Source organism: Tachypleus tridentatus, chromosome 10, assembly GCF_004210375.1.
Source record: "Tachypleus tridentatus isolate NWPU-2018 chromosome 10, ASM421037v1, whole genome shotgun sequence".
NCBI lineage: Eukaryota > Metazoa > Arthropoda > Merostomata > Xiphosura > Limulidae > Tachypleus > Tachypleus tridentatus.
This window is the reverse complement of record NC_134834.1, coordinates 55,188,770-55,214,497: the sequence shown is the minus strand read 5'-3', so window position 1 is coordinate 55,214,497 and position 25,728 is coordinate 55,188,770. Positions and strand designations below refer to the sequence as shown.

General features: G+C 34.4%; 1 protein-coding gene and 1 long non-coding RNA gene across 8 annotated transcripts in view; one reads left to right on the top strand and one right to left on the bottom strand.

Annotated features, from left to right (window-relative positions):
* Positions 1 to 15,905, top strand: part of LOC143229318 (uncharacterized) — a 30,856-nt gene extending 14,951 nt beyond the window's left edge. The window contains exons 4-5 of the long non-coding RNA XR_013015786.1: positions 5,777 to 5,811; positions 15,023 to 15,905. This is a non-coding gene — a long non-coding RNA (uncharacterized LOC143229318). The remainder of the gene's footprint in view (positions 1 to 5,776; positions 5,812 to 15,022) is intronic.
* LOC143229316 (LIM domain-binding protein 2-like) overlaps positions 1 to 25,728 on the bottom strand; it is a 93,064-nt gene that overhangs the window by 45,795 nt on the left and 21,541 nt on the right. For all 7 annotated transcript variants that reach the window (XM_076461499.1, XM_076461495.1, XM_076461493.1 and 4 more), the window contains one exon: positions 3,337 to 3,782. In XM_076461499.1, the coding sequence (XP_076317614.1) occupies positions 3,337 to 3,452 (116 nt within the window). In that variant the 5' untranslated portion in view covers positions 3,453 to 3,782. The remainder of the gene's footprint in view (positions 1 to 3,336; positions 3,783 to 25,728) is intronic.

The following is a 25,728-nucleotide window of genomic DNA, read 5'->3' as shown; positions in this document are numbered from 1 at the left end:
TTGGTATAATTCATCGCCTTAAAACTCAGGGTTAGATTCCTCAGGAAATAGTAAGTGGACTTTATTGGGCTACCTAAAATGGAGATTGAACGGCATAATTCTAATCTTCAAAAAAAACAGTGCAAACAGACATGAAAAATGGTGTTTTCTGAAAAATCGCATACAAACAATTTATTTTGATAAACTGTCACAAGGCAATGTGCCATTAATTTTTGTTAAATAGCATTATAAACTTGTCAGATTTCTCAAATTTGTATGTGCAATAGAATTATGATTAATTTTTTATGGGTTCAGTAGTTTGGTATTCATTCATTCAGCTACATACGTATGTTCCAATTATGGTTTTCTTTTTACTATTTTTTAATTAACTACGAACCATTTTATAAATAGATAAAACGTATACCGATTATTTTAAAATAACTAATCAGATTTGATGAACGTTTCAAATCTTTATTCCTCAAAACAGGATGCATCTAGTAACGATTTGTTTGTTTGTTTTTGAATTTCGCGTAAAACTAAACGAGGGCTATCTGCGCTAGGCGTCCCTAATTTAGCAGTGTAAGACTAGAAGAAAGGCAAATAGTCATCACCACCCACTGCCAACGAATAATGGGATTGACCGTCACATTATGACGCACCCCCCCCCCCGGTTGAAAGGGCGACCGGACCTCTAGTAATGAATATCTAACAACACTAGTAGTATCTGAACGGGTTGAAGAGTTGCCTAAAAATACACACATTGGTAAAAGAAATTCACTTCTGATTCTTTATTTCTTCAGTCTCATTCTTCCTTGATATTTGATATACGGTTTATCAGTGGCGTAGGAAGTGCGGTTGTCCAGTTCCCCAATTTTTCATCTGTTCCAGAAAATAATGCATGAGAATTGGAAAATTACTCGCAGAAAAAGCGGAAAAATGCATACAATTTAATTCAGAATCCAAGATCTTCAAAGAACCTAAGGTGAGCCTTAGACCCAAGCCATAATGGGTGTTTCACATAAACCTTGGGCTCCCTCAGAGCCAGACTAAGGTTTACTATGGTCTTAGGCCCAGGTAATAGTTTGGAATAATAATAATAATAACTTATTGTTACTTCTATTCTGTTACTTTTATGAAACATTTTTTATACCTAGGATCTCGGTAATCTTTGCATTAATTGGGTACTTTACCAACTAAGCCTTTGTTTATTTACTACATTTTGCATGAATACGAGTTTCCAAGCAAAGAAAAGAACAACTGCCATACCTACATGAATTTGTAACTTTGGCCACTATTTTGTTGGAAGAAGGAGCCCTGAAGAAAAAAAAACAGTTATAGTTTCTCATCCAAGTTTCCAGAAAATATTATCGGGATAAAAATCGTGCATTTATCATTGTAATTTCTATTAGAAAAGGCTCTGAGCATGATTTTACGCTAAATAATTTAATTCAAGTGCGATTTCTCTCTTCTTTTGACGAATCTGCGGTCATTTGATAAATACTTTAAACGTGATTATCTTTCTAGTTGTTGTTTGAAGTTAAGCACAAAGCTACACGATGGGCAATCTGTGTGTGTTCTGCCTACCACAAGTATCGAAACCATGTTTCTAGAATTGTAAGTCCGCACACATCACGCTGTGTCACTGGTGGACGCTATATTTCTAGTTGCATAGCATTAGAGAACTAGTGTCAAGGGTCGTGACCCGTACTACAGAGTATGGATGGATGGGTAATTTTCAAAGAAACATGTGGATCTTTTATGCAAAGAATTGAAATGACTTATATACAACACAAGTTTACTTTAAAAAATCAGAAGACATGGACCCTTTTATATCTTTTTAGAATATATTTCAGAATATTGGGACGGTTCTTCACCTCCACTACGCCTATTCTAGTGTTACAGGAGACAGTTGATCTTTTACATTTTTCAGAATATTGGGGTGGTCTTTCGATCTCCAATAGCTACTTCTACACCCCTGCTAAAGTCGCGATAATTTCAGATGCCATTATAGTTTGAAACATAAAATTATATTTGGTTGAAAACCAATCCTATATCAGTCAAACGTGATATATCTTACTATGGTTTAAAACAAATTTCATAATCAAGAGCTTGCATCCACTGTTTTCTGTAAGCTTCGTTGTGACGTAACTTGGTCAAAACATTGTATTTACCCTATTTTAAAGGTAGTCGCACTGGGCATCTATTTCAGGTGGGCTTTTAATCAATGCGTTATTCTTATAGCTAAATTGTGAACAATATATGGTATTGTCAGAAACTACAATATATATATCATAATCAAGTAATGATAAAGATGAATGTTACTCCAATCATTAAATTGTCCCTAGATGATGTTCAAACCTCGGTTTTTAAATCACATAAGGTACCAATTTAGATATTTTTTAATAGCCAGTAACTTATTTAACAAACCGTTTTCGTTTCAATCGACGACAGTCCATATTCTATTTTTCAAAAATTCAATCAATTTGTAATTAAGACATTGCTGTGTACAAAAATCGAGTAATGTAACACGATACACACTAAAAATCAAGTTACAAATGCAAACATATGTCAAACCGTCTAACCAAGGATAATTTGTTATTTGATTTGTTTAAAGTTAAGCACAGAGCTATACAATGGGATGTCCATATTATGCCCACCATCGATATTGAAAACCGGTTTCTTGCGTTGTAAGTCTGCAGAAATACGACTGTGCCACTGAGAAGCACTAAAGACAGAGTATTGAAAGCTTGGCGCACGTTATACCCATGGTATATGAAATATTTTGAACATATACGTTTGTTGTTTTTTGTTTGATTGCCCGAGTAAGATGTAGAAATAGAAAAATCATAACAACATACTAAAATGAACACAAAGTCTTAGTACAGCTTTACAACGAGTGTGGAATTTAATAGAGTTTATTAATTTTGTATTAATTTCACGACATTTTACATTGGAACGTAAACGTATGAATGTGTAGGCTGCAGTGATATCTTGTATAAATTTGCGACATAAACGTAACCTTCCTATACATAGTTTAGACTGGATTTATATTGAAAGATTTCAATACTTTTCTTAAAGATTAAATCTAACTCTTCAATTGAGAAGCCAACCTGCATATCATATGGTGTCATTATAAGTGCAATTTTCTTTTATTTTTAACTTTCACGTACCACTAAGTGATCCATTTAAACCTTTAAGTAAATTTCTATTTGTACGAAATAGCGTTTCTCTTACTGCCACTATAGTAGTTGTTTACACACTAAATCTTATGACTTTCTGCTTTGTAGTTCAGGTTCATCTATGTAATATTACATAAAACTAGAAACACTACAAAATCACATTTATTTGTTTACTTACCCATGATCCAATGGTCGTCCATCAGGCATGGTATGAGGCATGTTTTGAGCGGGCATTCCAGGGGGGTTGGGGACAACCCCAGATCCAGGATGATGGGGAGGCATTGGTCCTGGCATGGGTCCCGTTGGGCACGGGGGGCCGGGATGGGGACCGGGATTACTTGGTCCAGTTACAACGGATGTGTAGGGTGGATGTCCATAGGCTGGAGCGCTTGGATGTACAGAATGAGGTGGAACGCTATGAGGAGGTCCTGGAACCCCCGAAGGTACTGCTGGCCCCCCGGGTCCCGTGTGTGGATGGGGATGGGGGTGAGGGGGGCCTTTCCAACCTCCCTCGTCCAGTGTTATAGCAGCCGTCACCACTATTCAGTCCGTAGCGTGGCGCTGATGCAGAGCATTTGGTACACTTTAGACATGAACACTGTCGCCACGGAGACAGATAAAAACCTAAAAAAAAAAGCAATGAGAACAATACTAGAAAGTTGTTATTTCTTAATGTCTCAGATTTGGTAATTCACAGCATTGAACCTTTTATAATAGATAGAATTTATGTCATTTGATTAATGTTTATACAATGGGAAAAACAACGTAGAAAGTGAAACGAGATACATTACTAGAATAACACTCTGCTACACGTCTATAATGGTTGGATTAGACAATGCGGATAATCTAGTGAAAACAAAATTGATAGTTTTCTGCTCAGTAAATTCGAGAATTCTAAAGTCTATACGACATTTTATTACCTTTAACAATTGCAAGGCTAAAATGTGTATTGTTAAGTGTCATCGGTGTTTAATTTTTTTATATGCATCAGACTTACGAGAAACGAATAAAATCTGTATTCGTTTTGACCTAAGCTTGTTTTTTTTTTTGGTAAAGACAGCTTCATTTTATCAAAAATAGTATGTGTTTTTTACTTTTAATATATGGTAGCACAATGTACCCGATGGCTTTACTTTAAAAACATTATTCATCATACTTCTTGGATGATACTTTCAACGAGTTTGTTTGGTTTTGTAACTTCTTTGTTAACCTGAAGATGACCTAGGATGGTCGAAACGGTGTTCTCTGCTTACAAATAAAATTGATATTACCCATACCAGTCGTTCTGAGAACATTTTTATTTCAAGTGGGTTTCTTTTCATCAAGAATTTGTTTGGTTTTGTTAAAATATGTGAATTTTGTACACATTTCTGGTCGATGTTGTTAAATCATGTGTGTGTATGAATCTTGAACACATTTCTATTTGATTTTGTTAATTAATGTGTGTCTTTATAGACATGGGGTATTCATATTCCAATGCATTCGAATATATAATCCGTGATGACGAGAAAACCCACTTGTAGAGAAAATTATATGTTTAAAAATGGCTGGCGTGGGTACAGAAAGCACTAGCAGAGGAGCGAACGACGTTTCGAAAGTTGTTCGCTCCTCTACTAGTGCTTTCTCTACCCATACCAACCGTTTTAAACATATAGCATTCGAATACAGCTTTGTGAGCGGTCGTAGTTGTGTTCGAATACTTTGGTAAGTATTCGCATTCGCTGAATGATTTAGTAAATATTAATATCATAAGAGTAAATGTCAGCTTCCGTACACACACCTTTTCTGAACTATTATATTACTACATCCGCAGCACGTTAATTTCTTTTTCATTACAAGCTTCGGTCTTACGGGAAAATTTCCCGTGGTAACGAAGTTTGAACTAAAAGAAAAATTAATATTTGACTGTAGAGAAAACAACGTAATATAATATGTTATTTGATAAATGAAAACATTAGCTTTATACTGGTTCTAAATAGTATAGTATTGAACGTCAGAGAGAACTATTAACAAACTTTGAAAGAGAAGTGACAAGTGGGTGTGGCAAGCGTTGTCTGATGGCTATGCAACCAAACAAAATTGAAGGCAATGAAAGATATACTTTGCCTGAGCGATTACAACATTATAATGAGTAATTTATGTTAAATATCATAGTTTTTGGAGGGATGGTAAATTAGAGAAGAGAGGATGCCTAGAGAAAAATGATATTTCTCACACTAGGAGAAATTCAGGATTTTTTAGATATTGCTTTAGAAAATTAAGAACTTAAATTTATATACAATTCAGATATTGGTTATTAGTTACGATTTTATACTATACTTATTGGTATAACATGAACAAATAGTGGTTTAATTAAATTTGAATTTAACTTACTAGAAACATTGTGAAATGCGCAGCAAAGGATGCTCGTGACGACAGGGTTAAATCAGGTCAATACTCTCCAACCACTTTAAAAGTTATTGTATTACGTGGTTATTAATCTAGTCAAGTCACATGAGAGAATTTGAGAGGGCTACTACACTGTCTTCATCGGTATATGAACATTTCATACTTCCTACTGCAAGATCAGGTCACATCAAGGCAAAGTGTAAATACTGAGTGAACTATTTCTATTTCAGGGAAGACCGCTTCTAACCTGCTGACATATCTGAAGGTAAGCTTTTTTATTATTTTTGTTAATACGAATTGGATCCTATGTAAATTATACAACATAGTATCGGTAAATTAAACAGGGCTGGCATGGCCTGAGAAGTTAAGGCACCCAACTCGTAATCCGAGGGTCAGGGCATGCTCAGCTGTTGGGGCAAGGACTGTTCGTGGTGGGTAGTAATGACTAGCTGCCTTCCTTTTAGTCTTACACTGTTAAATTAGGGACGGCTAGCGCAGATAGCCCTCGTGTAGCTTTGCGCGAAATTCAAACCAAACTAAGTTTCTCATGTTTTGAACTAGAGCCATCATTTTTATTATACGTTTCCCATTATTGTTATTATATACCATATTGTATATTATATAACTGAGATATGCTCTTGTATCTCTTGTGCAATTATGAGGCAGAGAGACAGAAGCCTACTTCCGGCTCCAGAACTTCCTCCCATGTGCAATAGTCTACAATAGCAGTGCACTGTACACAATCAACTAAATATAGGTCTACACACCCTCGTTACAAATACGTCACTGACAAACTTGTCAGTTTTATTGTCGATACACTATAACTTTTGACAGTGCCAAAAGACTGCCTTGCTCTAATGGTATATTCTTCTCAGGTGCAAGCATCTGTCCACGATATTGATCGAGAGCAGGTTTCATGAAGTCCAATAAAACGTCATCTTCCTAAAGCAACTTGTACCCAACATCAATGTCAATGTGGATATATGGAGTAGCAGACAAATGTAAAGCTTTCTTGGAATCAGTGGTCATTTTATACTTGACTAGAAAATACAAACATTCATGTTGACATGTCGGCGTTTCAAGCGGCATCACACATCTAATAACATTACACTTCAATACGTTGCAATAATAAATGTGTTTATTTTTAAATTAATAAAACAAGAAATCAATGTTTCATACTTCCACAATAATTTATTTGTAAAGTTTAAAAATATACGTTAAAAAACTTTACAAACTCTGCATGTTTTGGTGCAAATAATTCCACCTTCTCTGGAGAATAAATGAACTAGCATACATAAAGTTACTTATAAACCGAATGAATGTGTATAATTTGCGTGTTTACAATGGCAATATTTATGACAACGATTTCCAAAAGTTTGATTCAACAGCTCATGGGCCTAAGTCTATTTATATTCACTTTATTTTAACAATTTCTAAAAATTCTCTCATATTTAGTTCATATTTTTCCGTTACCTGTTCAAGTATTTTTATACTATTTTCCAGTCAATGACATGTGTAGAACTTTCACATATTCTACCAAAGCTGATTAACCCGTTTTTTATTTATCCACCGCATTTTGATGTGTTTTTTCTTATAACAAAGACACAATGGGATATCTGCTGTGTCCATCGAAGAAAATCGAACCGCTGATTTAGCGTTGTAAGTTCGTAGACTTACCACTGTACCAGCAGGGGATCACATTTTGATGTTTTTGTACTCTAAAATTTAAGTTCCTAATTGTCGGTTACACCACATTTAGTGATGACAAGAAAAACCGCTTGTAGAAAAAAATATATATGTAGAAACGGCTGGTTTGGGTTGAGAATGTTTTTTTTTTTATGTAGAGGAGCGAACAACCTTTCGACCTTCTTCGGTCATCGTCAGGTTCACAAAGAAAGAAAGAGGTAACTGACCGATAGTTGACCACATGTTTGAAAGGGTTGTGTAACTGAAGGTAGGAATGTAGAGGGCGTGCTTAGATGTTTAATTATATTTATTAATATAGGTATAAAGGTGTTTCTTTGTATTGGCTTATTTTGGGCTTAAGGTGTTGTATAAGTAAGGCTTCTTTAATTTTGCGTTTGTTTATATTTGGTTCTTCATTTAGTATTTGGGTGTTTTCTATGTTTATGTTGTGTTTATTTGATTTGCAGTGTTCGGAAACGTGTGAAGGTGACTTTTGTGTTCTTGGAATCTGGTTTCCATTTTCTACTTTTTTCTCCAATATAGAAGTCGTGACAGTTAACCTCATAAACCAGATTGTCCACCACGACCAATAATGTCCACATATGAATCGTTTAATTACAATCTTGATAAATACATAGCATGAGCATTCTTCAAATATGCAACATCAACCACCTCATTCATCAAAGACTCTTTTAATTTAAAGTCTAATCTTAATCAACTCAATCATAAAGCCTTAATGGTCAGTTTCGATGTTATATCCCTCTTTACAGAAGTTTCAACCACTGAAGCCTGCAAGATAGCCTTGGAACTCTATATCCGAGATCCTAACCCATCAATAAACATTCCCAGGCACTAATTAGCAACCCTCATGGAATTCACCACGATGAAGACAAACTTCATGTTCAACAATCACAACTACATACAAACAAATGGCCTAAGCACGGGCAACCCAGTATCACCAGTTCTAGCCAATATTTTTATGACACAAGTTGAAACACAAGCAATTAACACAGCATTACATCCACCACTATACTGGTACAGATATGTAGACGATACGATTGCGGGATCTACAGAACATACACTTAATTTTTTTCAATCACATTAACTCTATACATCCCAACATTAACTTCACATGTGAAAAGATAGAAAGTAATCACATATCATTTCTTAACCTCAAAATTACAAGAACCGACACACAATTTAAAACAGAAATACACCGAAAAATCACCCATACTGGACTATACATTCCTTGGGACTCAGCACATGAAACAAAACAAAAACTCAACATACTCAAAAACCAGGCACAAAACTGAGGTCTATACTATGTAAAACTACACTGACAAACACCACACCAACATTATTTATAAAATACAATGTGATAACTGCTACGACTTTTATATTGGAGAAACAAGTAGAAAAATGGAAACCAGATTCAAAGAACATAAAAAGTCACCTTCACACGTTTTCGAACACTGCAAATCAAATAAACACAACATAAACATAGAAAACACCCAAATACTAAATAAATAACCAAATATAAACAAATGCAAAATTAAAGAAGCCTTAGTTATACAACAACTCAAACCCAAAATAAACCAATACAAAGGAACACCTTTATACCTATATTAATGAATATAATCAAACATCTAAGCACGCCCTCTTCATTCCTTCCTTCATTTACACAACCCCCTTCAAACATGTGGTCAACTATCGGTCAGTTACCTCTTTCTTTCTTTGTGAACCTGACGATGACCGAAGAAGGTTGTTCGCTCCTCTACATAAAAAAAAAATTCTCAACCCAAACCAGCCGTTTCTACATATATATTTTACACCACATTTATTCCTTAATTTAACTTTATATTTCAAATAATTAATTATATGACTTAATTTTAATTGAGAACTAATTGTTACTTAACAGTTCATATTTTTCCTGAACACATTACCTATTTTATTGACCACTGTAAAATAAAGAGCAAACATATTCTTTCCATACTTTCCATTTTACTTGGTTACAATTTGGTACAACCAGAAATTTGAAGTTTGTTACAATTTTACAGTAAATTCTCTTTACGATTTGAGGTTAGTGCCGTTTATTAATTGCCACCTGTTATAAATGTATTAATTCTAACATCAAATCTTTATCAAATTAAAAAAATACCTATAAACAAAATTTATGACATCATCTACCCCTAGTAGCACAACGGTATGTCTGTGGGCTCACAATGCTAAAAAATCAGATTTCGATACCCGTGATAGGTAATGCACACGTAATCCATTTTGTAGTTTTGTGATTAACTCGAAAAAACAAAACTAAGGTATAATATCATGTAAATCAATCATAAATTGAACCAGGTTGTTTGTAACTAATAGTTAATTTAAGATAGAAAATAATATTCGTAAACAGAATACAGGTTTGTCCATGGGGCCAGCTTTATTAGGGGATATCTTTCGTTTGAGGTTGAAACGTGTGCACTGAAAACATCGGTAATAAAACAGATGTGGTAATGTATGGTACTGGCACGTTTCTGGTGTGGCAGAATGGTAATGACACGTTGAGTCCCATAAACATCTGAACGTGATCATCTCTACTAAATAACTTACTTTAGAAGTCGAAGATGAGGTTCCTTTTCAACTTTTTAGGTGTTTCTGTAACAAAAAAGGGAGCGAGAGAGAGAGAGATCGGTGTGTGTGTGGGGAGGGCTTTCTGTGTACAGGAAGCTATTATCAGTTACCACGCTATGCCAGATCGTGACATCCATGGTGACAATAAAATGTCCTCATTTTCGCCTTTATTTATAGGGCTATTGGTGTTTCGTCATATGATGAGGATTTGATGTTGGAATTAACATATTTAAAACAGATAGCAGTTAATAGAGGGCATCAAAGTTAAATCACAGATAGAATGTACAATGAATATTATAACAAACTTCATATTTCTGGTTGTACCAAATTGCAGTTAACAAAAATGGAAAGTACGCAAAGCATATGTTCGCCTTATGTTTTACTGTGGCCAATAAAATAGGTGACATGTTCAGGAAAAAATACGAATTGTTAAGTAACAATTAGTTCTCAATTAAAATCAAGTTATATAATTAATGATTTGAAATATAAAATTGAATTAAGAGATAAATGTGGAATATATATATATATAATTTCATGTACTTGTGGTATAAGTTATATTGTACAAACGAGTAGGAACTTAAAACTTAGAGTACAAGAACACCAAAATGCGGTGGATAAATTAAAAATATAGGTGAATCGGTTTTGTCAGTCAGAACATTGTTATCTTCAGTTACGTATTCCATGTGTTTATGTGCTGATGATTGAGACTGACAGCAAGTAGCCCAGATATAATTTCAATCTTGTCTCTACTGAAGAAAGCTGTTCATGTCTGGCTGATTCAGTATGAGCAACGAAATGTCTTCTACTTGGCTGTGGCATTGGATCCCAGATTTAAACGTAACTGATGTTACACTAAACCTATGGTATATGAATCCAATCGAACGCTTCTGCAGCAAGAAATCAAGAAAGTTTTCTCAACTAGTAATCGTACAACCACGGAACCTAGAAACTTCAGAGGATACGGAGATCAACACTTTGCTCAATGGTCTTTACTTTCTTGAAGAAAGAAAACTTCTAGATTATTGGAAGATATATGAGGAAAGCCTTTTATACCTTATCACTACTACCCAAGCGCTACCTGAGTGTTTCAGCATCTTCTGGCCTCATTGAAGATTTGTTTAACATCGAAGAGAAAACCCTCAGATCTAATCACTGCTATCTCATTAACAAGACATTTGAGAGCCTAACTGTTGTTCTTTATAAACGTTATAAGTATCCTTTAAAAATATATTTTTGTTCTAGAACTTTATTATTTAATTAAAAAAATATATAAAGGTATAGAAATGTTCTTATTCGTCCAAAGTGTCTTTATTTCATAAAGTAAAATTGTTGTATATTACTTGAGAAATATTCCTGAACGCATTCCTATGTATTCTTTTTCATATACGTAGCATTTTTCCTATTTTCATAACGTATTCATATAAATATCAAGTATTCGCTCCACACCTGGTATGTCAAACTCGTATACACTTCTGTTGGGTTTTGTTAAATATTAGTTAACCTTGTAATTAAATACTTAGGGGGCCTGTTGGACACCCAAACGACGTTACAGCTTGGGGTTACGCAACTGTTATGTAAAAGACAAAGGATGCCGCCAGGTGGTTAAATAAATGTTACGTAATATACGCCAGAGGGCGCTACTGTCTTAGGGAGGAGTGGCATCAAAAGTTCCACAAAGTGGAAACGGAGAGTATGTTGAGTTTGCAGATAGTTTGCATGCAAACTACTTTTAGGTAATGTTGATCAATCGATATGAACCTTATTGTAAGAATCAAAGTTTTAAAATTAATAATTTTATGTAATTTACTTAATTTTGTATTTACAGTTGCCAGTGCCTAAAATTATTTTATTACAATTACAGTTTTGCTTCATAATTGAAATTTTAACAATGTTTTACAAAGGATTTACGGTGATTCTACAGGCAGACAGTGTTACTAATGATAGTGTTTGTATAGGCGGATGATGTTTCTGTAAACTGATAGTTCAATAGGATGATGGACTCATCATAGGGTATCTCAACATGTCATCAATGTCTGTATTTTATAAGTAAAACTGTTATTTTTATTTATTATATTTGTATGTATTGTGTATAAATATAAATGGGTTATTCCAAAATATTTCGTAAGATAGTGTTACTATACGCAGATGATGCTACTAAGGACAAAGTTACCATAGTTCATCGGATGAATGAGATATATTTTTCTGAAATATCTATACTAAAAAGATTCGAATTTTTCCTTATTACATCTCTAAATATTATGCAATAATTTGATATATAATCTTACTCTCTCACTTTACACACGTGTTGCATTAGTTTGGCTTTATGGATTACACAGCATGAATTATCTTTTCACTTAAAAAACACAAATCATCAGTTGCAAGTCAGTGGTTAGGCTAAGGTTCATATTTCAGACATTTACATGTCTAGCTTAGTCTTTTGTGATGAATTACATTCATAATATTAATATATAATAGTTCTGTTCGAATATCGAATACTAGCCTCCGCTTATATTTCTTATACAAAGCTCGTGTTTCGTCATGGCTCAACATCCTATTATACAGGGTGTTCGGAAAGTCACCGTGCAGTTTTGTAATCACATGTCTATTCAGTCTATTTCAAGCTAGCAACTGATAGCTGTGTTTAGAAACAAAATAAGAAGGATCCATGCCTGTATTGATGCCAACGTGGGTCACTTTCAACATTGTTTATAATTGTCATTCATATTTACTTCCTGTATTTCTATATTGAAACATGTCTGTTAATAAATATATACGTGCACAGTGACTTTCCGAACACCCTGTATTTGTAACTTTTGTGTATCATTATGTAAAGTGGAAGAATAGATTGGTTTGGTTTGTTTTTGAATTTCACCCAAAACTACACGAGGGCTATCTGCGCTAGCCGTCCCTAATTTAGCAGTGTAAGACTAGAGTAAAGGCAGCTAGCTAGTCATCACCACCCACCACCAAATCTTGAGCTACTCTTTTACCAACGAATAATGGGATTGACCGTCACATTATAACGCCCCTACGGCTGAAAGGGCGAGCATGTTTGGTGTGACGGAGATTCGAACTCGCGACCCTCAGATTATGAGCTGAATGCCTTAACCACCTGGCAATGCCGTGCCTGAAAGAACAGACAAATTCGTTTTTTTTACTGACTCTTACATTCAGTGACATGAAAACCTGTTTTAGATGTAAAGCGTACTCTGTAATGATAAACAGTAAATATGATGCATTTATAAAATATGAAAAAATCAGCTTTTCACGTAAACTATATCTTTTATCATAAGAAACAACAAAACTGAAATATTTTCTTAAGTGTTTTTTGGGATTCTGTTCTTAAAAGCTTCGAAAGTATATTGTATCCACGTCACACCAAACATGCTTGCCCTTTCAGCCGTGGGGGATTATAATGTTGCAATGAATCCAATTATTCATTGGTAAAAGAGTAGCCCAAGAGTTAACTGTGGGTTGTGATGACTAGCTGCCTTCCCTCTAGTTTCATACTGCTAAATTAGGGATGACTAGCACAGATAGGCCTCTTGTAGCTTTGCGCGAAATTCAAAAACAAACAAGTATATTGTTTGCACATTATTTATGATAAACTGTCGTTCCCGAGTGGTACAGCGATAAGTCTATGGATTTACAACGCTAAAATCAAAAGTTCGATTCCCTTTGGTGGACTCAGCAGATAGCCCAAATGTGGCTTTGCTACAAGAAAAAAAAACACACATGATAAACTGTCTCTTTCTAACTTGATATTTTGTTAATAAATGTTTCAGTATTTGTGATACTTAAGTCTGTGGTTTTACTTAAATATATTAATGACAGAATATTGGGCTATAATGAAACACGAGTTTTGTATAAAAAAACATAAATGGATAATAGTATTAGATGTTCAGACATACCTAGTAGAAACTGATATTTATGAGTGTAATTTATTATAAGAGACTAAGATAGAGATGTAAATATCTGAAATTGGATGTTTAATGTGAACATTGATTTGTATGATTTTTAAGTGAAAAGATTATTCACGCTACTGTACATTGTTTCAAACTATATGTGAGTAAAATATCTGTTTTGACATAGTCAAACTATTTTTTTTTTTAGCATACAAACTGAAATCTCACTCATTCAACATGCAATTTCAGCAAATAATACTGATGGTGTCACAAAATAATTACGTTTGAGTACAGTTCACACGTTTGAATCCTTTAGTGTCGTTAGTGTGATGTCTCATGATAAATTTTGTTTTCATATATTGTTAGACAAATGAAAAATATAAAATCTAAGTAAAATAGTCATATGAGCACAATGTACAAGAGCCGTATGAAGTTAAGGTGTTTATAATATATTAGTGTGTGTTAAGTTTTGTTAATAAATGTTTCAATATGCTTGTCAAGTTTGTGGTTTTACATTATTGTTGTAATGATAAACAGTAATGTTAGTTTTATATAATGTGAAAGAATATCACTTGATTTACATAATTGAAGGTCCTGTTAAGAGTGTGATTAACTTATTTTTCTTATAAAACTTTACATGACAAGTATTTAATGCTTTGGTGAATTAGTAACATTAAACGTTAACTGTAATGTGATTTCTTATTTGCGAACAAATTTTTAATATAAGTGTTTGAAATGATGTGATTTATTTTCGTACGTATCATTACAAATTGGAAATAATGTATTTTACCAAAAATATAGTTTGTGTGTTACAAAAATGTCTAATTCTAGACTTTTAAGCGTTGTTGACCTTTTAGTCTACAAGTTTTAAGAAGGAACTAGTTGGTCGCATGATGACCTCTTCTGCCTTTGTATTTCCTAAAATCAAATTTTATTGAACCTTGACGTTGTAGTATTAGGTGAATATGTCAACTAGGATGTGTCAGCAATAGGACTGAAAGAGCGACCTATCTATATTCATTTTTCGTTTATCGATATGGTAAATATATTACTTGAAATAAATATATTACGTAAAGTTTCAAATCAGCAAGAAACAAGCTCTAGACAAGCAGTTGTGAAAACATTTATAGAAAGGTAAACATCGTAGTAATTAAACATAACTATTTACTTAGACTCTTTAAACTTAGCGTAATAAGTCAACTTATAAAGCTAAACATGAAATTATTTTATGTTTTTTGAGATTTAAGTAAGCGTCTTTTTCAGGAACTCCCAGTGGAACAGCGGTATTTCTATGAAGTTATAATGCTAGAAACCAGGTTTCAATACTCGTGGAAGAAAGAGCACAGATAACTCTGGGTCGCTTTGTGAATTACAACAATACCACCAACCTTTTCGGGGCGAATAGATATATAATATATTAATTATAGAAATGAATTAACAATAAGTGTTTTACATACAAAACACCAGGAGTACAAAAAGTATATACCACTTTTCAAACACTTTATTATGATGCCATTGTTGGAAAGTCAAGATCTATATCAATATTCTAATATACCAAACTTACTAAAAGTTATTTTTCTTCGGGATATTGAAAACGTAATTTTCGGTATGCCTTTTAGACATTTGTTATCCTAAATTCATATTTGGATGTCAAGATGATCACTTGTGGATAGAGGTTCGAGAGCTGTATGCCGAAATGGTTCATTTATTTACTTCCTCCTACATTCAGTTGAATATATTACATCTCAAGAAAGTGAAAGTCACTACTTTCAGTCCGAAAGCTTTCTATAAAGTCTTCGTAAGCTTCTAATTTTTAATTTGGAAGCAAAAGACATCATAAAAATAAAAGCACGAGTGCGTATGTTTGTGTGACTCGGTTTAGTTCAAAGAAATACAATATCTGAGTTCTGTCTATCGCGGAAAATCGAACCCCTCATTTTAGCGTTCAAAGACCATAAATTTATCGCTAACTCATCGAGTGATTGAAAATAATAGCAAACTTGTACGTTCTTCAGATTTAATAATTACATTGTTTGATGTTACTCTTTCCCACAAGATGGCAGCTTTGTCTCTAGCTGTTTTCTTAAAACTTAAAATTGCGCCTTTCATATATCAAAAGCGTAAAAAGCTGGACCGATGATCAAAAGCGTGAAACAGACTGAGTAAACAAATAAACAAACTCGGTCTTTGAAACAACATAAAATTAAAGTTTCAGGAACTACACATTTTTAGATCATTACATATTAAAGTTCGAATAAAATACGACTTGTTTGTCCATTTCAACAAAACCATGTTGGGCTATCTGGTGTGCCCACTGCGGGGAAACGAACCCCAAATTTAAGCGTTGTAAGTCCGTTAACTTATCGCTGTTCCATAATAAAATACGGATGCTAATCTCTAAAAGTTTACTCAACACTAGTGTCTGTATATTATAGACTGTAATACATATTTACAACCTCAAGTACTTTATCAATTTTTTATTTGGTAAATATATTTTTGCGTACATTAATTACTGATATCGAGATGGCAAACATCAGAATTTGTCACTAAAATAAGAAACCCTAGAATGCAGTCTCTTTCCTGAGTTGGCCCGGCAAGGTCAGGTGGGTTAAGGCGTTCGACTCGTAATCTGAGGGTTGCAGGTTCGAATCCCCATCACGCCAAACATGCTCGCCCTTTCAGCCGTGGGGGCGTTATAATTTACGGTCAATCCCACTATTCATTGGTAGAAGAATAGCACAAGAGTTGGCGGTGGGTGGTGATGACTAGCTGCCTTCCTTCTACTCTTACACTGCTAAATTAGAGATGGCTTTGAGCGAAATTAAAACAAACAAACAAACAAACAAACAAACTTTCCCAAGTTATGCCATCTGTTTTTTTAGGGGTGGTGCTCGGGTTGTGGGATTTCTTATTTTTGAATTATATGTTTATTAATTTATCCTATGTAATATATTAGATTTCTTAGTATCATGAAAGTATTTAAACCCAAACCGGCAGTTATTTACAATATAAAAATAAATCTAAATAATTTATAGGTTTTATTAATTTTAAAGTTAAAAGTAGCTGATGAAATAGCTTTGTTTTTATAATTTCCTATTCTTTTAAAACAGCAAACAATGTCATGGACGTTGCACACGGTACATTTGAGATTTTAATATTTGCCTTGCTGTGATTTTGAAACCATTTTGAAAAATATATTATTGCAAAACAATTCAAAATTAATTTAAATGAGTCGAAGATGTATTGCAAAAAATATTTAAACTTTCTTAAAAGCGTAAGAAAAAATAAATTGATGACTTTATGCAGAGATGCCAACTATTTCAAATGACTGAGCGTAATGATTGTAGACAGAGCCTTTTATGATTTGCGGCTACTAGGCCTGACCAATGTCTCTAAGCTGTTTATTATTATATTATAACTTTATTATTATTTACTAATGCTATAGATTGCTCATTTATGACTGTGTTTTGTATATTTAATAAATAAATTTAATAAATTCTTTTGAAATTATGTCTTTTATTTCAGAGTAACAAACATACTGGTAAAACAACATTGAACATGCACAAACAGTAATCAGAAAAAGCCTTTGTGTAAGGACTAGTTTATATCATCTTTATAACACTTATTGTAATAGTTTTGCAGCTGTTGCAGCCTTTGCTTTCATGAGAATGTCTCTGGATGGTTGGGAGTTATAACAACATTGTCCATTTGACTGCATACACATCTTGTGTGTTATAATACTGCTCAAAACTGTGGTGCTCAAGTTTGGTCTGAACTTGCTTTTGTTTTTAGTCACTAAACTAAATATCCTTTTACTGTCAGCATTAGAATGGAAGATTGTAAAAATTCCAAGCATAACCCTACACAGAATGTCATACTTCTGGTTGCTATTTCCTTCTTTAACTGTAGACAGCTGAACCCAAAACTTGTCAACATTCAACTGAAGGACAATTTCTGAGAAAGTATCAAATTGATAGTTCAAATATTGCCCTTCCAACTTGTCAATAGTGTTGTGCTCATGTGTATTGACAAGGACAAGATACCTGTCTGTGAAGAAGCATAGAGAATAGAAATCTTTGCTGACTTTCAGTTTTGGATCAGCAACCTCTGCATGAATCAGAAGTTCATCATTTAGAGGGAAATGTTTCATCACGTAATTTGTAGCTGCAATAAAATATTTCTTGATACTGGTGTAGAAGCTGATCAGGTCCAGGTCCTTTTCATATTTAACAATGCATTCCTTGGCAGCATTTCCAATAGAAACTGCCTCATCAGATTTGTGTAAGGATTCATTGTTGTAGTCAAGTTCAGTGATGTTGCCTTCAAGATATTCTGGCTTGATGTATCTGACAAGTATATTTTTAACTTGTGTAATCAGAGTTCCATGCATAACATGTATGCAAGGTTCTTCTCTTTGCAATATCAAATTGTATTGCTCAAATAGTGGAATTGCAGACTGAAGAAAAAGACAAAATAACAAGTTCATTTTGTTGTCCAAGAAAACTGTTAACTTATCTAACTTGCTCTGCACACAACTTTTCTTGGTCACTTCCTTGCTAGCTTTTGTTTTCTTTTCTTTTTTCATTGATTGTCTCTTCTTTAGTTCAAGGTCAGACTGCCTAAACATATATTGAGTTATATTAAATGTTTCTTTGTCTGCTTTTGGAGACTGTTGTCTTGTGTCCCTGTGTAGATGAGAGGATATCCTGACTGTTAAAGTATTGCTGCCTGACTGAGCTGCACGTTTAAATCCTTTTGAATCTAGTTTTTTCCTTTTCACAGTGAAAATACTTCTTCAATGGCTTCCACATGTCCAATATTCTATTGAGGTACACCAAGTGACTTCCACATGTCCAATATTCTGTTGAGGCACACACCAAGTGATAGCCATCTTGTGTTAACCAGTTGTACAATTTTTCTTATTTCTTTGTCATACAATCCTTGAAACTCTTTGAAATGTTGTTTTCTGCTAGCACTTTAATCCAGAAGATAGTAGATATCTATCAATATATCAGAAACTTGGCAGGGCAGTTCTCTGGAAGCTTTCTGGGCAGAAATATTCATGAGGTGACAGGCACAGCCCATGAAGTAAATGCTTGGCTGTTGTCTTGAGATGTGTCCCATCACACTTTTACCTATACCAGACATAACTGAGGCATTGTCTGAAGAAAAACTAAGGCAGGTTTCCCATGGAATTTTCCTCTTTGTCAGTTCGTGGTACAAAAGCTTGAAAATATTCTCTTCCGTTGAAGTTTTTTTTCCATTCCACCATTGTCAAAAGAGAACAAACATTTTTTCCAAGCAAAGGTTCAAGATATCGTATAACCACTGGATAAAGTTTTGAGTCATCCATGTCTATGGATTCATTTGTAGCTAAACTGTAAACACTGTTAGTAAGTACACTCTTGTGCAAATTAATTGAAACAAGACGGAAAATTACGATTTTTTCAATTTTTTGCGTTTTATTTCTGAGAATCCAAAAATTACTCACAAATTAATACATGATATGACCGCCTTTATTTTTCAGAAGATCATTAATCCGCTTTGGCATCGAGTCCACGAGTTGACTGCAATCTTTACTAATTTTTGGATCGTGGTGCCACACCTCAATTATGGCCTAAATTAGCTTATCTTTCGTAGTACAGTCTTTTCCCCGAAGTCTTTCTTTACAAATCGACCAAAGATTTTCAATAGGATTTAAGTCCGGAGAGTTTCCAGGCCAGTCCGGCACCTTTATTCGCGTTGTAGTCATATAATTCTTCACAAGTTTCGATGTGTGACACGGAGCCAGATCTTGCTAAAAAAATGCCAGATCCATTTGGAAATCTCTTTTTTCAATTCTGGAACGACTCTTCTCTGCAAAACTTCGATGTACTGTATCATCATACCTTCTACGATATGTAAGCCTCCGACGCCATAGTAGCTGAAAAAGCCCCAAAACATCTTCTTCAAGGGACGTTTTACGAACTGATTGATGTGAGATTCTCGAAGTTTCTCACCTGGAGATCTGCGAACATGCAAACTTCTTTGACCCTGTACGAAGAAATGAGTCTCGTCACTGAATAACACCTTCCTCCATTGTTCTTGCGTCCAGTTCTTGTATTTCAGACCCCATTGATACCGTTTTTTCCTAATTGAGTTAGTAAGTTGTTTTTTGACTGGTCTCCTTGCCCTTCGACCGACATCAAGAAGCCTACGACGAACCGTTGAAGAGCTGACTTTTATTCCTTTGACCTCCAAATCTCTTTTTATGGCATCACTTGTCTTCCGTGGATCTTTCACACTCTCCCTAACCACGTACGCGTCGTCTCTTGTCGTTGTTTTCCTTTTTCGGCCACATCTTCCTTTACGTTTCGGACTGATAGATCCGGTACTCACCTTGGCCTTGATCACACGGCTGCCGATCGATAGGTTAACACCAAGAACATCCGCGATTTCCCTGTAAGTCATGCCGGTGTGCTCGTGCAGTGTCACAATCTTTGTACGCTTTCTAAGAGTCACGTCTATTGTGTATGACGGATGAAAGACGACTGATTAACAGTAAAACAAATAGCCTCATTTTTGAGAAAAGTCTAACGCAATTTCGAATGACGTAATATTCCTCAAAAGTTCGTCATATATCCCAAAAATAGATCGACCATACTGCAAAACACAGCTACTTACGCCGTCTGTGTGAAAAAATGACTATTAAAGGAAATGAGCGGGTCCAGCGAGCCTACACTGGCTGCCATGTTGAAAATATTGTAAAATGACCATTTGTTTCAATTAATTTGCACAAGGGTGTATGCTTGAAATCATTTTGTCATCTTCACAACCCAACATCTGTACAATGGCTGTAGTTTTGGTTCTATCACAGCCCTATTTTTTCGCTATATTAGAGTCTGGGAATATTTTTCTGAATAAATGTCCTGCATGATCGGCTACAACAAGAGGTAAATTATGAGCAATGACGAATTGCGTGAACATCACTTCTGCATTTATGGTTTCATATTCTGAATTCTTACTCATAAATGTCGTTATCTGCATCGTTTTTGTCTTCGTCTCAGCCTTTTGTTGGTGAGATGCTGATTTTGTATATCTGGAACAATCGTTTATCCCGCCATGCGCCACAGAAAAATCGATGTGACAAACTGACAAAACGTATGACTGTCACTGACTTTGGATGAAATGACCAGATATTTTGCACTATACTCTTTCCTAAATTTTTGATTCACGATTTTAGTCCTTTTAGATTTGCCAGAAACAAGACAACCTGGTAAACGAGGCCTCTTTTTTTCCATCTCGTGAACGATCGCATTGGTGTTTCTATGCCGCTTAGAAAACGAGAAATACCCATCTACGCAAGCACTGATTGGCTGACAAGCACTGATGACGTAACTATGGATTCCCCCACGTACCCAGTATGGAGAAGCACCGCACTAAAACTATTGGTAGACGTTGGAGATACAAATATTTTTTATTATTTCAAGCATAAACATGATTATCGCAAGTAGTCATTTGGACTATGTCTTTTATTTATTATCAAAATTTATTTGTACCTCACTAGAAATTTTCTTTTCACCCCTTTAAAGCCCTGGGGGAACAATTTATCACTTTATTGTATAGGCCTGTATAATATATAATAATTTGGGAGTTGCAACAACTCGTAATATTTGTCTGTATGAGTGTATAGTCAATGTATACACCAAAATTGTAATGGTTGGCATCTCTGCTTTATGTAAGACATTCTGTACTGTTTATAATGGCTACGGAATGCTGTGATTAATCTGGTTGTGTTTGGTCTAAGCAGGGACAATGGCAAGAGCATTTTCTGCAATTAGGATGGCACCTCAGGCCTAAAAACCATTGAGAATATGTCTCAGGTTCTTCTTTAGTACTATTTAATTAAATTTATTGACCGGTTTAGTTATAGAGCAGTAGACTAGAAGTACAAGATCTGCGCATCTGTTGCGAATGTATTGACAAGAAAGAAAAGATGATTAATTGGTTGGAAGGTTCAGTAAGATATATCTTCTCTTACTGTTTACGTTGATGCAAGTAACATAGAAAATAGCAAGTTAAATAGGCTACTGTCTAACTTCAAAGATTTCATTGTCACATTAAAAAATAAATACAAATATAAGTTTTAACAATCTATATGCGTGATGATATTGAACAAGACACAGAGAAGGTGAATAAGCGTTAAGCTAGAACAGATATTGGTTTAAACATGCTGGTTTAGTGACTTTCCTTATTATTAACCACTGAGGCAAAAACTGTAGGGATAATTAATTAGTTTAAACAGTTGGCAATCAAATAAAAGCACAAATTCGAAAAAACACAAAGTTTGTGTTTAAGAGCAAAACTAAATAATTGGCTGTATTGTGCCCATCGTGGGTATCAAATCTGAATTTTTAGCATTATAAGTTCTTTAGCTTACCGCTGAACCACTGAGGGTGAAGAGGAGATAAAAACCTTTTAACATTCAAGGATGATGTATCACTTTGAAGATTGGGGTGGTATATCATAAAAAATAACAGGGAGCTCTGCTTCTGTGATACTTCATTCTAGAAATACTAAAAATATTAGTGAATAGCTACTGGAGTTGAATTTTGCTCATAATGGTTAACGGCACTATGTGTTTTATACGAAACCTTAGTGACACAAAGGCAGAATGGCCAGGTCAAAGACCTCTGAGGTTCAGACAGAAATGCAGACCAGAAGGGGAAGACCAGTCAATAGTTTTTTCCATCTACCTGGCGACTCTTAAGCGATAAGTGGGATTAACTGCCATACTTATAACATCCTGTCACTCTCCCATATATTTGAGAGTGAATTCCCATTTTAGAGTACATTGTAGTTCGAACATTGGACCCTAAGTTCAATTGAAAATGAGACAGATGTGATATATATGTTTACTCTTAAACTTCTAGACTATTGTTGTTGTTTTGAATTAAGCACAAAGCTACACAATGGGCTATCTGCGCTCTACCCACCACGGGTATCGTAATCCGGATTTTAGCGTTGTAAGTGCGCAGACATACCGCTGAGCCACTGGGAGGCCTTCTAGACTAAATACATGTTTAGTTTGCTTATATTTGAACTAATTTACTACAAAATTAGGAGGATGGTAGTTAGAAACATATTTATATGAAATGAGATAGCAAAAAAATGCGTTTATCTCGTAACGATTTCTTCAACAGATTTCAAAATGTTGAAATGTGTTACGATTCATGCAACATTAAATATTAATTTTAGGATAAAGTATTTTGATAACTAATCGAGATAAAAGCATAAAGCTAGCTTAAAATATATCTTTCAAACTTAAACCAGTATCATCGAAAACTTTCTATCTATGGCCGTTCTTTACTTCATAATTTCACTGCATTAGACACAATTTCTTTTTATTTAAACCGTCTGGCAAACTTAAGTCAGAGGTGCAGTTTCATGAAAGTTGTTACCAAGAGCTGCATGAAGAGATTTTTTTTCTTCAGCGGAGTTTTAAAGAAATAAGAAAAAAACCTGTATGTTTACAGCTAGTCGATGGATCAATATTCAAGCTTTGTATGCATAGACCAACGTCGTCAGCTCTCTTTAATCTTCTGGCATAGAGAAACCTGCTGACGTTATGGTCCCCTAATGTCACTGACTACAAGCCTTTGTTCACTGCCAGACAATTCTGAGCCTAAATGATTCTTCTAGCTCATTGGTAGTCTGGTGGATTCATCTGAATTCTTCTAGTAAAATGATGTCAGGAGGAAATGAGCGTGAAATAAGGTTCTTTATCGACCGTCTTCGCAAAAACATGCAAATCGAGAACCATCAACCAAGACTGAAATTACTACAGGGGGCAATTATGCAGTGTTTCATGCGGCGAACGTTTTCGTTTACCGCCTGCTAGCAAGTAAGACTTCTTCGAGTGTGACCCTTAGGAAATCAACCACTTCTTTTTAATATTTTTTCTTCTGCCTTTTCTTTTCTTTAATAATACATTCTTATATATGTTTCTTACAAATTAAGTATTATTTCTAATCACTCAATGACGTCTTCAGAAGCTTAGCCAAACGAAATTCAAAATATAGCAACGGTAAACATTCTATTCCATGTCTTACGAGCGAGTAAGTTTGTATGCAATTTCTGACTTGATAATACAAAAAATGCAGTTATTAACAGTTCCAGTATATAAGTAAATCGTATAATACTATGAATGAAATTATATATACGTAAGATATTTATATAAATATAAATGACACATCCACACATGTATATGAAACATTCATACAGATAGGAATGATATATATATATATATGTTGAAATAGGTTCTAAGGGTGGGTAAACTTTAAATTACGTTTATACCTTAGTCCTTATAAACACTTATAATTGTTCTCGGATAAACTTAGAAACTGGACTTTCAGTTAGGCTTATTTTATGCACATGTGAGCTGGACTGCCAGAACATAGACTCTCTTGGTTCATGTATCACCTTCCTTAATTTTGAGCTACTTCCCAAAGGGAAGGCAGCCACCTAACAACACTTGTCGCCACAAATTTTTTTTTTTTTCCGGTTCATTGAACCGAATAACGGAATTATCGGTAGCTTTTATAATGTGTCCACAGTTAAAAGTGCAAAATATGATTGGTGGTTTCACGACTCGAACTCTGGCTCCTTTAACTCGCAATCTGACAAACTAACCGACATGCTATGCCTGACCAATAAACGTAAGGAAGAGAATATATAAATATAATATATTCTACGTTAGGTAACGTTTAACTTACACTCATCATTAGGATTGTAGTACGTGAGACAGCTTTTAATTATTTGAGTTTTACTTACAATAAAAAAAGAAACTTAAATACACTAAAACATATTGAAACCTAATTGTATTACACTACTGTTCAGACATTCTTTTTATTAAAAATGTTTTTATGTCTGTCTTTTATTTATATAGCATAAAGAAATGATACATATTTTGTTCTCATCTTAGAGAAAATAACTGAAAGCAATTTTCATAAATTTCAAAATATACGTATCACTTTAAGTACCACAATAACTCAAACTTAAACATGTGATACCCCAAGGTTTGAATGCGGAAGTTTTCAAAATTGAAGTTCTTGCCAACAACTTGAAACTAAATTTGAAACACTTTGGCTCTAATAGTTTGTTAGCTCTGACTAACAACTATAGTTGGACCTCTCTCCAAGACAAAAAAGATTGATCATATGATCTGTTATTGGATTCCTTGAGTTCTTTAACGAGAGTACTGTAATTATATTATAGTCAGACTGTAAAATAACCTGTAAGAGCACAATTTTCTACGACTTCTAAAGTGGTACTTTAACGGGAGACTGTTCAGCAGGAGCGTTGTTATCAAAAACAATTTCTTCGACCAGTTGTCCAAAGACATTTGTCATTAGAATTTATCAAGAACTGCTGGTGATTTGACCGAGTTATAAAAACGACTGGAGAAGCTTTAAAAATCACTATAGATGTCAGACTGTGCTACAGTTGACCGATTCCTTTCACGAAGGACTGAGTGTGAATTACCTTTACGTACGTCATTAGAAGCATCATTAGAAAAACTGTTATATAGCAACCTAAAACTAGTCTAAGTACTGCTGGTTTACAACGCAACAGGAAATCACGGCTTTAAAAGCTACTTAGAGCACAAATTGTAGGCAGTAATGACTGAAATCATGTGTTTTGGTCTGATGAGTCGCATCTGAGTTACTCTCTCAAGATGATAATGCAACAATTTGCCATGTTCCTTTTGTCCGTAAATGATTTGAAATGCACAACAATAAAGCCATTCTTCTATTTTAGTCAGAATACTCACAGGATGAATAACAGACTAAGTATTATATTCGCCTCTATAATACTTTCATATCATCTGTGAACCAAATTTAGACCATACATCTAAGCGAACAGGCTCTAATATAACGAGATACCATTTAACACTTTGTGGAATTTATGTCAAATCATAGTAAAGTTTA